This window comes from Copadichromis virginalis, linkage group LG12 (genome assembly GCF_057382275.1).
Source record: "Copadichromis virginalis isolate Kocher_CV1m ecotype Utaka linkage group LG12, C_Virginalis_male_GT1.1, whole genome shotgun sequence".
Taxonomy (NCBI): Eukaryota; Metazoa; Chordata; class Actinopteri; order Cichliformes; family Cichlidae; genus Copadichromis; species Copadichromis virginalis.
In genome coordinates, this window is record NC_140629.1 from 9036095 (window position 1) to 9052120 (window position 16026).

The 16026-nt window shown below is 39.5% G+C and overlaps 1 protein-coding gene across 1 annotated transcript in view; it reads right to left on the reverse strand.

The window, feature by feature from the left end:
- The window catches only part of LOC146696499 (zinc finger matrin-type protein 4-like), a 157210-nt gene that overhangs the window by 93020 nt on the left and 48164 nt on the right, over window positions 1–16026 (reverse strand). Inside the window, exon 3 of the mRNA XM_085474619.1 lies at window positions 9997–10086. Within this exon, the coding sequence (XP_085330745.1) occupies window positions 9997–10086 (90 nt within the window). The remainder of the gene's footprint in view (window positions 1–9996; window positions 10087–16026) is intronic.

Here is a 16026-nt window from a genome sequence, read left to right on the forward strand (position 1 = left end):
TGAACCTTCGAGGAGTGGCCAGTATTTTGTGCTTACTGCTGTTTAGCTATTTTTAGTTAGTTAGCACAAAGCTTGCTAAAAACCAACAAGCCAGGGTCATAAAATTTAAGTTAGCGCGCTAAAATTAGCATTTAGCTGACATCATAGTGCTGTTAGCATTGTAGGCACACAAAAATGCTAACAACCAGAAAAATAGAGAAAACAGTTTTTCACATCAGAGCAGAATTAAAAGTTTTTTTGTTTGTTTTGTTTTCCGTCAGCCTTCTGTGAGAATGAGAATTAGCTACATTTTTTCCAGTACAACATATATAGAGAGTGGGTTTGTTTATTGCATTATTTCTTCTCTTGATCACTGTGTATTGCTTCAAAATGTGGAACTGGATAAAAACAGTATTGCCTATGCATTAGTGGTACAGCATAAACATTAGTGGCTTTATTTTAACAGCCTTTAATAGGCATAAATGAAACCTACCCTGGTGTTAAGAAGTGGCACCATGAGGCATGGCAAACACATCAACACAACAATATGTAGCCATCCCTGAGGTATTGTGGAAAAATGTTTTCTCCTGTGTAGTTGTTATATGATGACTATGTTCATATTGATATGGGAAGAACATAGTGAATTTGTCCTATTATCGGGTGTCAAGAGCAAAGCTTTTATATAACATCCTGAGAAATAGTGGCACCTCATGCTGCATTTCTGCGAGAGTGGTTTCATCCAACATCAAGATGCTTACATGTTACTAGCAGTGGAACCACATTTATTCCTTAAATTAAATTTAAATAGATGGACGAGTGACTGGCACAGTAATGCAGTAGTGGTGGTGCTTCACAGAAAGGAGGCTGCGGGTTTGAATCCACCAGCTGGCTGGGGCATTTCTGTATGAAGTCAGTACTGTATGTTCTGTATTTCTGTGCTTTTGTGAACTCTCTGGCTACTTCCTTCCATATTCCAAAGACAAGCTTGTGATGTTTATTGGTGATTCAAAACTGGTCTTAACTGGATAAGTGGTTTTAAAAAACAGATGTATGGATGGATAGAAGTTCAAATATTGACATAATGGCTAGAGAGTTCAGGGTCAGCATTTCATTTCATCACTGCTCCAAGCTGGTCAAGAAGGCTCACCAGCCCCTCTTCTTCTTGAGGACTCTGAGGAAGAACCACCTGTCCTCAGACATCCTGGTGAACTTCTATCGTTGCACCATCGAGAGCATCCTGACCAACTGTATAACAGTCTGGTACGGGAACTGCTCTGCCTCGGACCGGAAGGCGTTGCAGAGGGTCGTGAAAACTGCCCAGCGCATCGCCGGAGCACCACTTCCTGCCATAAAAGACATCTACAGGAAGCGGTGTCTGAAAAGGGCTGGGAAAATCATCAAAGACCCCAGTCACCCATCACATGGACTCTTCACCCTCCTGCCCTCTGGGAGGCGGTACAGGAGCCACCGGACTAAGACCACCAGGTACCGGAACAGCTTCTTCCCCACAGCCGTCAGACTCCTGAACTCTGCCTCCTGACATCTGACCCTCGTTAACACATGGACTGAACATACACACACCCACAATGGACAACCGTACCCTCAAACACACAATAATAACATGGACTGAACCACCACTCACAACCACTAGCACTTTATATAGCCTCTCTAGGAATTATATCTCACTTATCTTAACTGCACTACTGTATAGCTCTGTGTAAATAATCATTCTGTACATTCGATAATTTTTAATCCTACAACTGTTTACAACTTGCATAGTTCCCATTTCTGTATAACTGTATATCTCAGATTCTGTAAAGTTATTTATTTCATATTCTGTATAGTTTTTCATATTTATATCCTGTTCATAGCCTGTTCATAGCTTGTACTCACTACAGCCTGTACATACTTATAGTTATAGAATATTCACAACATACCTCATACCGTGTACATTATAACATAATAGACCCATTTCTGTAATATACTTACATATCTATATTATTGCTAATATATATTGTAATATATCTATATCACTAAAGCACTTCTGGATGGATGCAAACTGCATTTCGTTGCCCTGTACCTGTGCATGTGCAATGACAATAAAGTTGAATTCTATTCTATTCATTAACCCGCAGAATCATGACCACCTAAGAAAGGAAAGCAAAGACAACATCTGTTTTCTGGTACTCGACTACTGGATTTGACCACTGCGGTAAATACTAACTGTAGCAAAACCTATTTCTAAACTTAGCTGTAAAACTGTCTTCACTTTTAAAAGTGAACAGATATTCACAGGTCAACCAGATGTCTGCCTCTCCTTAAGCACTGTTCTGCTGGAGGTTCTCTTCTTGAAACAGAATTAATAGACACAGTGCTATGATGTGGAAAAAACGATAAATTAAGCATTTTTCCAGTTATTGATAAAAAAGATGAATTTGATTACCATTAAAAAGTCATGTAAAATAATGATGCGAATGTGAAAATCAGCAGTCAACAAATGTCTAGCTTGCAGTAAAATAGTCTATCAAATGTACATTTTATATATTAATTTATACCGCTCAACCTTCTGTACTTGTACAACACAGGCATTTCCAATCCTGTTATCGACTGAAAGCCTTGCTGGCTCAAGGAAAATATTTTTGCGATATCAAAGCATTATCAGAGCTGAATGTGCAGATCTCATAGGGCTATCTGAATCCTAATTTTTCTTCATACTGTTCTGTTTAAATGTCAGAACAGAAGGCTGACTAACCAGCCAACACAGAAATGAAAATGCAGTAGAGTCAAACTATGGGTGCTGAACTCACGTCTGCCTGATAAAACTGTAGCATCAATAACTGCTTTGCAGTTTCACAGGTTTTCAACGTTTCTTTTAATAAACAATTTAATCTTATTTATGAGAGTCTGTCTGGCTTTAACAGAGTAAAACGTCAGTGATCGCAAAACTAATCTGACTGGTACAAAAAATCAGAACAAATGAAGCCACAATCCCAAACATGCCATTTTACAATCTCCATCCACAAAGCAAGCATTGACTGACACCCCCTCCTCCTTTACATGAGAGCAGGTTATCACCGGGACTAGCATGACCAGGAGCGTGTACAGTTGTCAGATGCCATCAGCTCAACCGGGTCCAGACATCGGGTCACGCCAGGCCGTACGCACTCCCACAGTCTCTGGAGGCTGTGCTGGCGAGTGTATTTTTAGATAGTGCCACCTTATAAGCACAGCCTGGTCGCATCACATCTGTGTAGTTTAAGTGGAGCCTTTCCCATCAAGGCAATGTGCCCTTTTACCAAGGGCCTAAGGTCAGACTACAGACCAAACACAGATTTACTGTGACATTTAAAAAAGCAAAGATGAAGCAATGTGTGAAGCTAGTCCTGGTTTGGTCATAGATTTTTTCAACCAGCTTAAAAAAAATACACAAAAAAGTTGGTGTAGATTTGCTTGAAAAATGTAAAATAATTTTGGCGATGCTGTGTAACTACAGCAAACCGTGAAGAGACTACTCTTATGAGACATTTTCAGATAGCTTTTAATGGACCAATGAAAGTTCTAATGCTAGCTGAAAGGTCCAGGAGTGAATCACCCTTTGGGAGATCAACACCACTGAAAGTTAGCAAATGTGCCTTGCTTTAAGAGAATAAAAACAACAACAGAATAAAGTAACGCACATGCAAAACTGTAAATTAAAGCCTGTAGTTCTAACCTAAGATGACAGGTAGAGTGTTCAAATTGTCCAGTGGCTCCATTTTTAAAAAAGTTTAAATTTTAAATGAATAAACAGGTGACTGTAGAGCTTAATCTTTCCTTCTCCCTGTCCAGCCCAGTGTGTACCCCAAAATGTATGTCAAGTGTCAGGAATTAAATCTAGTGAATTATTTATTTTGTATTTTGTATGTACAAAAAGAGGAGTACATTTTATGGATCAGACCATCTATTTTGGTTGTTTGGTTGACTTGTTTTATTAAACCTCAGATTCTGCCCTAATTTATCTGCACCACAAGTCTTTAAAATCATGCAACTGCCATGCACACATACTAAAAGAAAAAATCGTTTTAATCTTAGGCTTCAGACATCCGAAATACTGCCACTGAAGATATTGAATAAATTTCAAGGAACTGTAAAGATAGATGGCACATGCCTATAGACAGGCTTGTGTCTTGAACCTTTTGAGGATACACTAAAATAAAATATGTTATAGTTATACACTATCTTTCTAATCACTGTAATAATAACAGTGTAATTTTCAAATTTGGTTTGCTCAGATGACTGGTAAAGAATACAGGTATTTAAAGTATCAGTCAGTAGTCTCTACTTTTACATCAAGGGATACCCAGAACCAAATACATATTGCATACATACATACATACATATTGAGAACACGATGATCAAAAGACCAATATGCTCCAAAAGGGAAGCAAAACCCTTTGTGACTGAAATTATTTCTGTAGAAACAAGTTTAACAAAGAATATTTCAGATCTATTTTAGAAAGTCATTTGACTACAAAGCCCTCTTCTCTCATGTGATTTCAAAATTTAATGAATGTGGTGCAAACATTGGTCCAAACATACAGTATTAGTGATGAGACAAGAGGGTGCAGAAAGTAAACTATCAAAGCAAGGCTGAGAATTTGCTGCAGAAATGAGTGAACCCTTCACTCCCCATCATCCCCATCGCTCTCTAACAGTAAAACAGGAGCTCTCCCTCCTGGAGCAGACATTAACCCGGAGGTTGATTTAATTTGAATCGCAGGAAGGCTCAGAGGAGTTGTTCTGTCAGGTCCAAATGGGTCCCTTGGCTCTCATTCTAGACTAATGAAAGGATTCTGCATCAAACCACATGAACTAGAGATCCTTCTGTCCCCTCTACAGAGGTCCATGTGCCTATTAGTTGATCCGTAAAATGCCGATGGGGAGGGAGCCTGTCTCTATAGACAGGTTTGATGGTGCTTTCCCTGTGGATGGCATCTCGTTACAAGCAATAAAATCACTGTCAGCAGTGGGTGCCAATGTAACCTACTGTACTATGAATTCAAATTTGATTGATGCCTAATCATTTTTGTTTTTACTGTACAACTGTAGTAACAAAAAATAAATGTGAAATGTTACTTTTCTATTTGGAACCGAGCAACACACACAAGCACAGTGAAGCATCTTCAGAACTTTGAATTTAATCAAAGGTAGGCAGAAACTTTTCTGTTCCTCTGCAGGCATCAATGAAGCCCCTAAAAATTCAACTCTGTTCACCCAGTTTACAAATATATATATATATATAATTTTTTTTTTCTCTTCTCAATCAAAAGAATGTCTTCAGGGCGATATGACCAAAAATACTTATCACGATATACATTTGAAATTTTGCGATAACGATATAATGATATAATTGACACTAAACAAAATACTTTACAACTCTACAACTTTATTAGTGCAAAAAAAACCCATCAATGTATTTTTCCCTTAAACAAGCAGCTGTTTTTTTATGTGCATTAAAGTTATATAAAAATTTTACGGTGCAAATGCAAATTCCTTGCTGACAGTTTAACCAAAAGGCATTTCCAGTGGAAATTGGCCAATATATCCTCAGCATAACCATGTACAATATCCACAAAACTTAAAAAGAGGTTATACACACGCAATACGGTAATATTATGTTGAAGCACAGTACGTATCACTCCACAAGACTCGTGCCTACAATACCCGTAATGCTCCGACAATCCATCAAGCGGTGCGGCTTCGTAGCTTAGCAAAGTCGTACTAAAATATTTGACAGATTTTCGAATGCCGTGTACGACATAAAATCGTTTCGAAGTCAGTAAACACAACCAGAATTCAGTGTGCTGTATTTTCCAAAAAACACGGTAATAACGACGGCCCGCTAGCATGCTCTACCAAAAACAGTGCTTTGTTGTGTATCTGACGGACGAAAGCTAAACCAGTTCCACACCACTGAAGTTGCAGCATTTTCATCCGTTTCATTCAACGATCCGCTTTCGCCCTTCTCATTGCCGCCATGCTTTTTCTGCCATGTGCGTATGAAAACAAAGGCACTGCGCATGCGCATTTTACCCATATTCTATCGCGATATTTCATTTTCTTATCGTTCATTTTATATGGCCTGCCTGCATTTGTATAGCGCTTTTCTAGTCCTTAAGGACCCCAAAGCGCTTTACACTACATTCAGTCATTCACCCATTCACACACTGGCGATAGCAAGCTACATATATGGACATATCTGTGTATATGAAGACTGAACAAAGCCTCATCTCTCCTTTACTTGTCTTCATCCTGACTCTTACTCTTCCATACCACACCAGCACCAGACCTCACCTACTATAAGTTGCATCACATGTGTGATCACACATACCACTAGTGATGGGAATTCCGGCTCTTTTTAGAGAACTGGCTCTTTCGGCTTGGCTCCCAACCGGCTCTTCAGGTTGTTTTGTTGCTTTAATTAATTTATTATTAACAACAATATAAAATTATGCACAAAAGGAATTACTTTAAAAAAAATGTGGTTTTATTTATATATATAAATATATGCGGTGGCCCCTAGAGACAAATCACGTACAAACTCCAAAGCACATTTCTAGCGTTAACTGAACTTCCAAAACAGAGCTACCTACATCACTTAAATTACACAATTGAAAGCATATGTGTATTGTTTGTGTATTTATACACAAGCACTCATATATATTCAAATAATTAAAAAAAAATGTTAATTTACCTGTTACTACCACATACCAAATCTGGTTGTTGGTACTTCCTGGCCTATGTAGCCACTAGGTAACAAAAGCTCAACACTGCGCCTAGCATCCTGGAGCACTTCTGTTGTGTTTTGTACGTGTTTTGGAGTTTGTATGTGCTTTGTCTCTAGGGGCCACCGTAAATATACTTTTATTTATTCACTCCACATAAAATGTAATAAATAAATCATATAATAAAAAAAACACCTGTTTACATTTCACCTTTTAACTATTTAAATTTTCAGCTTTTTCCTTTTAAACAAATTTAAAGTGAAACAACACAAAACACTGCAAACCACAACACAATTAAATATAAATTAAAATATGAAAATAAAAGGAAGATTCTCTGTCATATGGGCCTGCATGAATTAACTTTCTGAATCCTTTATCATCCGCAACTGAAAATAGTTGTGGATGATTACTATACCTTTCTAATGTGACATTGTTGTTCCTGGCTCTCTTTCTCTCTATTTCCCTCTCGCTCTGTTCCTGTGCTACTGCGAGTGTAACTACCGCCCCTCCCCCCTCTTCCCAGAGCAAGCACAAGGCTCGCGTGCGAGTGAAGCGGAAAAAAATGCGAGAGAGAAGCTGAGAGAAAGAAAAAAAAAAAAACACCCACGGCTGGCGTCGTTCACTTCAAAGAGTCGGCTCTAAGAGCTGTTTCGTTTGCGACCGACACATCACTACATACCACAAACTTCCCTCATATGAAGCAGCCTGCAATGTCAGCTCAGCAGAAAAACTTGTCAAGCTCCTCTGATTTGAACTCCCCCTCCATGTTAATGCTACAGAATGGAAGGATGTTGTAGTAATACAACAAGGTCCATGTAGAAGCCATCTTCTGGCTGTGGGTGGTGACAAAGCCATTGCAATACAGACACAAACTCTGACAGCTACACACAAAATTCTAACAGCTTTGATATTTGGACTGCAGGTCCATAAATGCTTCTCTGGATCCAGGGGGTTTACTTCAAGAAATGACTCTGATATTGGTTTGAGCTCTAAGAGAGGACATCAGCTGACTCCAGTTTAGGCATGGTGTTGCCTGACTCTGGGCCACTTTGAGGCTGAGGAACTGGGCAGTGATGAGAACAATGACACAGGCAGCTGAGGAACACAATGGTACAAGGAAGTCAAGCAGGATAAAAAAAAAAGTCAAAGTTGGACTACAATACTTCTCCACAACATGGAAAGCCTTGCTTTCTTGTTGGGTGTCATCTTGAAAGCCAGTCAGGTTCCCAAGAAAAGAGAAAACTGTCAGAGTTGGAACTGGACAAGAAGCCAGTTGACTCAGGCAGCAAACAGGGTGACTATCAGGTTCCACCTGATTCATACTCTTTATATTTAGCGTGGTTGCCCATTATCCCATTAGTCTGACTTCCAGCCCATATCAGCTGATGGCTCAGTTGATAACTTTAAGCAGAGTCATGTCTGTTGTTATTGGTAGTCTGTTCTGTTCTGATGACGCTTTTATCTACCGTTTTCAATACGTCCATTTAAAAATGAAGAGAACCTAAAACAATCATACCGCATATGAAAGTAAGAGTTTCCTTTTGTCTATAGTAGTTATGACTGAACTATGCTAATGGGTAACACACATTTCTGCTTGTCAGAGTGTACAATGTTCTTATCACATCATCACATAAAAATCACATAAAAAGTTATACTGTGATGGAAGGGAGGGGGGGAGAAAACTACACTAAAGGTATAAGAGGTAATGGTGTCTGCAAGTATGGAAAGGAAAGGAAACAGGAAAGAGAAGAAAATCTATTATAAACAAAACTCTGAATATAGTGACATTTGTTGGAGGGAAAGAAGGAACAAATGATAAAGCAAAAGATCAAAGAGGAAAATACATATTAAACAAAGATAAATAAGAAACAAGAAACAGAGATAATGAGAAAAGAGAAAAGAGAAAGAGAGAGGGAAAATGAAAAGTGGACCAGAAAATGAAGCCCAAAACGAGTGCAGAGGAAATGAAGAGAGGAAAGAAAATGATCTGAGAATTAAATAAAAGAAAACAGATGACAGGAAAAGTAAAGGCAAAAAAAGAGGGGAATAAAAGTTTTGGGTAAAGAATGAAAAGAACAGAGGAGAAAAAAACTTATAAAGCAAGAAGAGAAAATATCTAATGTAAAAATAGCAACACAGGAAGGGAAAGAAAGAAGGTTAAAAAGGAAGCAAGGAAGGAGTATGAAATAAGAAATGCATCAAAACCAAAAATAGTAATAAGTAAGTGAGAAACACAAAGGAAAGAAATCAGTGGAAGAGAAACAAAAAAGTAGAAAAACATAGACTAGGACCAAAAAGGAGATAGGGTCAAGAAATTCAAGTAGAAGAGGAATGAATAAAAAAAACATAGGAAAGTAAAATAAGAGAAAACAAAGGAAACAGGAAAGGAATGCTTGGAAGGTAGAGGAAAGGAACTTATCCAAAACTAGAGAACACAGAGAATGGAGGCGTGTGACATCTTCCCAACCCGTGTAGATGGATACAAGAGGAGAAAGAACAAGAGCAGCAGGATTAGATGACAAGCTGAGGCAGCAAGCGAATGCAATAGCATCCCTTGACATGTCCTTATCTGGTTCAGAAACCCAGATTTCTTTACTGATAGCTGGCAAACCCTCAGTAATCAAAGCACAGACCTCTCCCTGTCTCTTCATCAAAGTCTGTCCACTTCTACATTCAAGTCTTTCACCACCACACTCCAACTGTAAACTTGACTTGGATTGGAAATGCACCTTTCACCATGACGCTTACATCAAATATCAGCACCCACCATGAAATTTCCACACTGTGATGCTTATCTGTGTGCTGGCAGAGCTGCAAAGAGGATGTTAGAAGCGTGTTTTCACCCTTCCTCAGTGCAGAAAAAGAGGAACAAAAGTCACACATAATTGTGTCTGTCAGACACATCGCATGCTTCAAATTTACATGACAGTAATGGCTGTGAGGGCCGGACACCAAACAATGCGCCTTTGTGTTTGATGCAAGGTTGACGTCCTCTGGCATCGCCAGCAGTGCCATCACAATCGCATTGTTCATTGGTCTAAAAATGTGGCAACGCTGTTTATCAGTCACCTATTCTGAAGCACAAGGGGCCAGCGAGTCTCACGGCTGTTGTTGTGAAAAATCCATTAAAGGTTTCCATATGAGACCAGCAGGGGTGGACTGGGGCTGAGGTGTGTGTGTGTGTGTTTCTCGGTGATTACCAAGGCTGTGGGCAAACACACAGCAGGATGAAGAGAATTCACACAGGACTCACATTGTCTGATCTGAGCTTCTTGGCAGGGCAACCTCCATCCACAGGATGTAGCATGTAATACAGTCGCACTTTGTTGGCATGTTTCCGACTCTGCAAGAGAAAAAAGAGGAAATGACTCAAATCTAAAATGTAAATAGGCATATACATCAAATATATTCTTGTCAAATAAATACATGCATATAAATTCAACAGTAAACAACAAGACAAAATACATGTATTTGGTTGAGTTTAAAAACATCACCCAAATGTGTGGATCAGAATAAAAAGAAGGCTAAATCCCATTGTCCCAGGCTTTGTCCCAGACAGTCACACAGTGGTTGGAGACCATTACACGAACAAATTATTGCAATCTTTTGCAACAAACTTGTGATCTTGTTGTCTACAAAGACTTGCAATCAATTGCTGTCGTCAGGCCTCAATACATAGGTGTGTCAAGATCGCAATAAAATGAGAATACAATGGAGTCAACTTGCTATCAGCTTATCATTGAACAAATTGACAATTACATGCAATCTATGACAGCACAGCGATTAACTATGATAAATCCCTGAAAATCACAAATCTGCAGTTGTCTGCTTACAGAGAAATTTACATTAACAACTTATATTCAGAGTCCAGTCAGAAATTCGTACATTTGAAACAGAAATTCAGAAACGTCTACATAAATGTTCAAGTAGTTGCAGCAAGATGGTAATTTGAGTGCAAAATAACACAGAGGCTTAGTAAATGTCCTATTAATTGCAAATATTTCAAGGCTACAAACCGTTGATAACACTGCAGAAACAAGAAAAAGACATTTTCACAATGAAATGGCAATACGAAAGGGGTAAGGATGAAACCATAGAGATTTCTCCGCTTCAGGCAACTACTACTACTGCCTGTCACCCCTCCCAGGGTATGGGCCGCCAAAGGTAGAGTTTTCTGTCCTGGGCCATTCTTTCTAGATGGTTCCAGGTGTAAGCCCATCATTTTTGATTTTGCCACGAAGTCTTGTCGCCAGGTGTTTCTTGGGTAGCCCCGCTTTTGCTTTTTTGCCTTGGGGTTCCACCTGAGAACCTGCCTGGTGATGTTGGTTTGCGCAAAGTGTACCCTACCTAGCACCATCTTCTCTTCCTCATTTCTTCCCCTACTGGGAGTTGACAGGTTCTTTCCCCTAGTTTGATGTTACTGATTGTATCTGGCCTTCGAATGTGAAGAAACTTTCTGAGCAGCCCGTTCTCACTCCCGAGGTATAACATGTCGACGTTTTGTCACATCCCGCGGCGTTCCTGAGGAACGCAAAAGGAGACCTTCGGCGTTCTTATGGTACGCAGCGGGTTATGGTTGGAATCCAGTGCAATGACGTTCCTGCTGTAATAGACGTTCCAGCCCTGTATTCCAGCCCTAAACCTAACCTTATCCCTAGCCCTGACCATAACCTTATTCCTGATCTTAACCAGGACTATAATGATGTTAAATAGCGTGTTTCTAAGCGATTTGAAGAAAAAGAGCGAACATGTGTAGATGGAGTCCAGACGGTTCTCATATTTCCTCTTTTTTCCGAGGTCGTCATTTAGGAACGTGGTGGGTAGCCGAAAACGTAATATGTTGACGATTTGTCACCTAGCGTAAAATGTTACGCTTTGGGAGTGAGAACGTGTTGTTCTGAGACAGCTGTTGAGGAATTTCTGGATTTTGCATTTTGAGGTTTTATTTGTCTTCCAGCTTTCAGCCCTGTACAGCAGTACTTCATTTTGGAGTTGAACAGTTGGATCTTGGTAGTCAGGGTCATCTTTCTGGATGCCCAAATGTTCTTGATCTGGATGAAGGAGACTCTTGCTTTGCCAATCCAGGCAAACCACTTGGTAATAATCACTGAAAACCTTGTCCAAGTTGCTCTGGTCTCCAACAAGTTGACTATGAGAACCGACTGTTCCCTTATCAACAAATACTATATATATACAAAACTTTGACATCCAACTCTGTTACAGGAGAAATTATGTTTCACCTGAGAATGGTAAGAATGTTATTGTTCCATCAGTGATCAGAGATCCCAAGTTATTGTGAGGCCTATTGGGACACAGAGTGTCGGGAACAGAAGATATATTTGGAACATCGGATGCCCCTGCAACATATCTTCTCTGCCACGGTACTAAGAGACACCCTGTTCATGCCTGAACCACTGCTACTGACCTATTTAAAACTGCAATATAAACTTTCCTTATATATTTTTGATCTGCCATTTATAAAGCCTGTGCTTGTACAGATGATAAATATCATGTTGAAAAACTGCCCTGTTAAGTTCCTGTGTTTCTAATAAGGCAGTTTGCTTTTAAAATATGCTTTTACAGGAAAAGCCTGAGAGATATTGCATTAACCTCCTAGGACCTGGCCTCCACATATGTGGACATCACATTTTAGGGCTGTCTAGACCAAAATACTAAATTTTACATCAGTATTTGCTGGAGCTTATTTGAAAAAAAAAAAAGATGTTGTTCAAACAAAAAAGAAAAACTTTCAGAACAACTCTTCTACCCTTTAGTTCTCCCTCTTGTTTCAAATTACTGGCTTAGGTTAGAGGACCCATTAAAAATAGGTGAAGGCCGTCAAATGAGGTGCACTCTTCCGATCCCTGATACTGGACTGAATTGATAACTAGTGCTCGGTTTACTGAGGTTGAAGCAGGAGTCTTCTTACCGGCAGCCCATCAATCCCCCAGGATCTGATAGCACAGCCATGACAGGAGAAAGACGGGATTTGGGAGGGCAGATTAGTTCATCTGAAAATGACTCTGCTTAAGGATGTAATGCTTTAGAAGTCAAGGGGAATGACACAAGGTAGGAGGAGGAAGTAGGAGGTGAAGGAAAACATCCTTGGATACTGCAATTTTTCTTTTTAAAGAATGCCACAGAGGAGTGATAGCTACAAAATAAGTCTAGTGAAGCATGTATAGTAGCAGCGTTAACAGGGCCTGATGCCTTACTCCAGCGGACAGGGGTATCAGAGACATCCATGTGTATGCATTTCTTTACAAGGGCAAACTCATCCTGCCTGGGCAGCGTGGGGAGAGCAAGCCTGCGTGAATATATCTGTCTTGCCTGTCTGGTCTCCTGGCAGAGACACAGCAACATGAGCTCTGCTGCTTCTTTAAAAAGAAAACAAACAGAGCTTGAAAAGCAGGAAGGGCTCATGAATATTCACTCCGCACTTATCATTAAAATCTGAGCCGGTTTGATCACGTACGTTTTATATTATATCTGCATGAAAAAAAGAATTTTCAACTTTTAGCTCAAATAAATACAAACAAAGCATTCTAGTGTTATATAAAACTCTGGTCTTGATCTGTGCATGATGTTTTACTCTTTAGAGCAACAAGGGAATGTTTCAAACTGAAAGAAGGACGGAAATTTGACTATTTGAAATTCAAATTTTTTCCCAAACTTACCGATAAACTGGCTAAAATAAAATGATTTATTCTTTGGCAGAACCAGGCAGTGTGGTTTTGTTCAAGCAGTTTGATGATGTGTGAAGATATATTTTTGATCTGTATGCCAAAAGAGTCTCACATGACACTGCATAAAAGTTGGTACACCACACAAAATGTGTTGCTTTCACAATAAAGGCTTTAAAATGTGACAAGATTATTTTTCTTTCTTTCTTCTTTTGGTTCTTTGACTTATGTGTCGAATTTCTTCTTTCTTGTTACACGTTGTACAAAAATCTCTAAAAATGAATTTGGCCATTCACTATTTCATAAAAAACATGTAAAGAATAATCTAAATATATATTGTCCATTCATCCATCTTTTTCCGTTTATCTGGGGCTGGGTTGCAGGGGAAGCAGCCTAAGCAGAGAAGCCCAGACCTCCCTCTCCCCAGCCATGTCCTCCAGCTTATCCGGGGGAATACCGAGGTGTTCCCAGGCCAGTCGAGAGATACAATCTTTCCAGCATGTCCCAGGTCTGCCCCAGGGCCTCCCCCCGGTGAGACATGCCCGGAACGGACGATCTGATATCCTCGTGTTTGTGTTGTTCCCTCGTCATTATAAATAATGTTGTTCCAGGTTCAACATTGCAAGTGACCAATCACCTTCTGCTGACGTCATCCGCGACCTCAAAAAAAACAAACGCCTTCAAAAAATCTATTTCACTTGCGAGAAGAGAAACCGCCTCTGTAAGGACAATATGTATAATGCTTACCGTTTGTTAAAGGAAAGTATCCTGAAATGCAAAGAATTCAAGTTCCTGGATCGGCGGACAGAAGCGGTTTCTCTTGTCGCAAGTGAAGTAGATTTTTTTAAGGCGGTATTTGTTTCTCATTCACATTGTCAGCATGTTTACTCAGGAAAATCAGTTAATTACAAAAAACTGTCATGCACCAATAGCCACAATCAGAGAATCCACTATCAGGAAGCACAGCTGTTCCAAGAATCCACAAAAGAGACATTCCAGTGCTTCATATGAGAACTCAAATGAACAACTTGTTTATTGTACTTTCTGTTAAGTTATTTAAAAAATATTTCTAATGCTTGCGGCAAAAAGTTGTTGAAAGCATCTTAAGAGCAATTTTCCACTCTCTCTTGAAAATGTAATTAAAGTGTATATTTGAAAAGCTGATGTCATTTATGTGGGAGTTTTCATCCTGGCTCTTGTTTGTGCCAGGAGGACCCATGTAGCCTCCTCCCACTGTACTTTACCAAATGTTAAACCTGCACAGCACTGTTGCATGCATCCTTCAGAACTGCAGAACAAGTAGAGAATAAGCAGGGATTTGAACACAGTGCACACATGCTAAAGTCTTAAGAAGAGACACTCTAAATGAGAGTGTGCAAGATGTATGCTGTTGAATTTGCGTGACTGGATTATGATCATTACAGTGTTCTAATTCCCTTTGATATCGGTAGCCATGGCACTGGCTATTGTGGTTGAAGCAAAATTACTTTTTTCTGGCTTAGATGGCCAAACCCTACCCGTTCTTTCATCATCAACGTGGCTGCTGATGTGCAGAGCAATCTCTTTAGGTGATGAAGCAGCCAAAAGCTGATTCAAAAATTAAGAAAAAAAATGTGGAGGCCTGCAGATAAGAAGTCACTATGTAGCCCTAACAAATTACCAGAAGGGAAGGCAGGGAAATGTTGACTAAGGCAGTGAAAAAAAAAAAAAGTACTTCTTTAAGACACAGTGCCCGTGGGAATGCTGTGTTTTCTGTGTATTGTCAGCAATGTGTGCTATCACCTGCAGGTGACTGTAAACTTTGTACAGGGTAGGGAAGTCTGGGACCCTGTCAGTTATGATGAATTGGACCTACACACAAAGCAAACATGGATATCACTGAAAAAAAAAAAGAATCTCTGTAGGTCGACATCAGCATTTGACCACGCCACATTGAAGCAGTTTTATCTATGCTGGCAGTGCAGCTTTAGGGAGGATACTGTTCACTGGCTCACCACTTCAGTCCATGCTGAAATATCTCACTACCTCTTACATAATAGAGGGCCATCAATTTTAAAGAGAGATTCCTGATCTCTGGAGGATCCACCTCAATTATTATTTTTTTAATTTGATGATGGAGACTTTTTCTTGCAGCACAACATTTGTGGTTTTAAAAGAGGTGTCCCAAAATCTGATGGACACCGTAACTACGTGGACATCTTCCGGGTCTGAAAAGTGAAGTCAAATTGAAAGGCCCTTTAAATTGCAATATATTTAATGACCACCAGAGGGCGACTGCTGTGGTTGAACAAACATTTCCAATTGCATAAAAGTCTATGGGAAAATAGCACTTGGCTCCTCTTCTTATAGACCTCAGTAAAAACTCTTTATGAGTTTATGGGTCATAACAAATAAAACACTGAGCCCAAATTTACAATTTATGGCCATTATAAGGGAAACAAAAATTGCCCAGGAGATGCTGATTGCCCAATGACTTGTCAGTCACAAGTTGACCAGCAAAAAAAAAGCTCACCAAAAGGCTGCCTGTGGTTAATTTATTTTGTTTTATTCTGAAATTTATTTAAAAATGACTTGCTGTTTGCTTTTAGGCATAGTTTTAA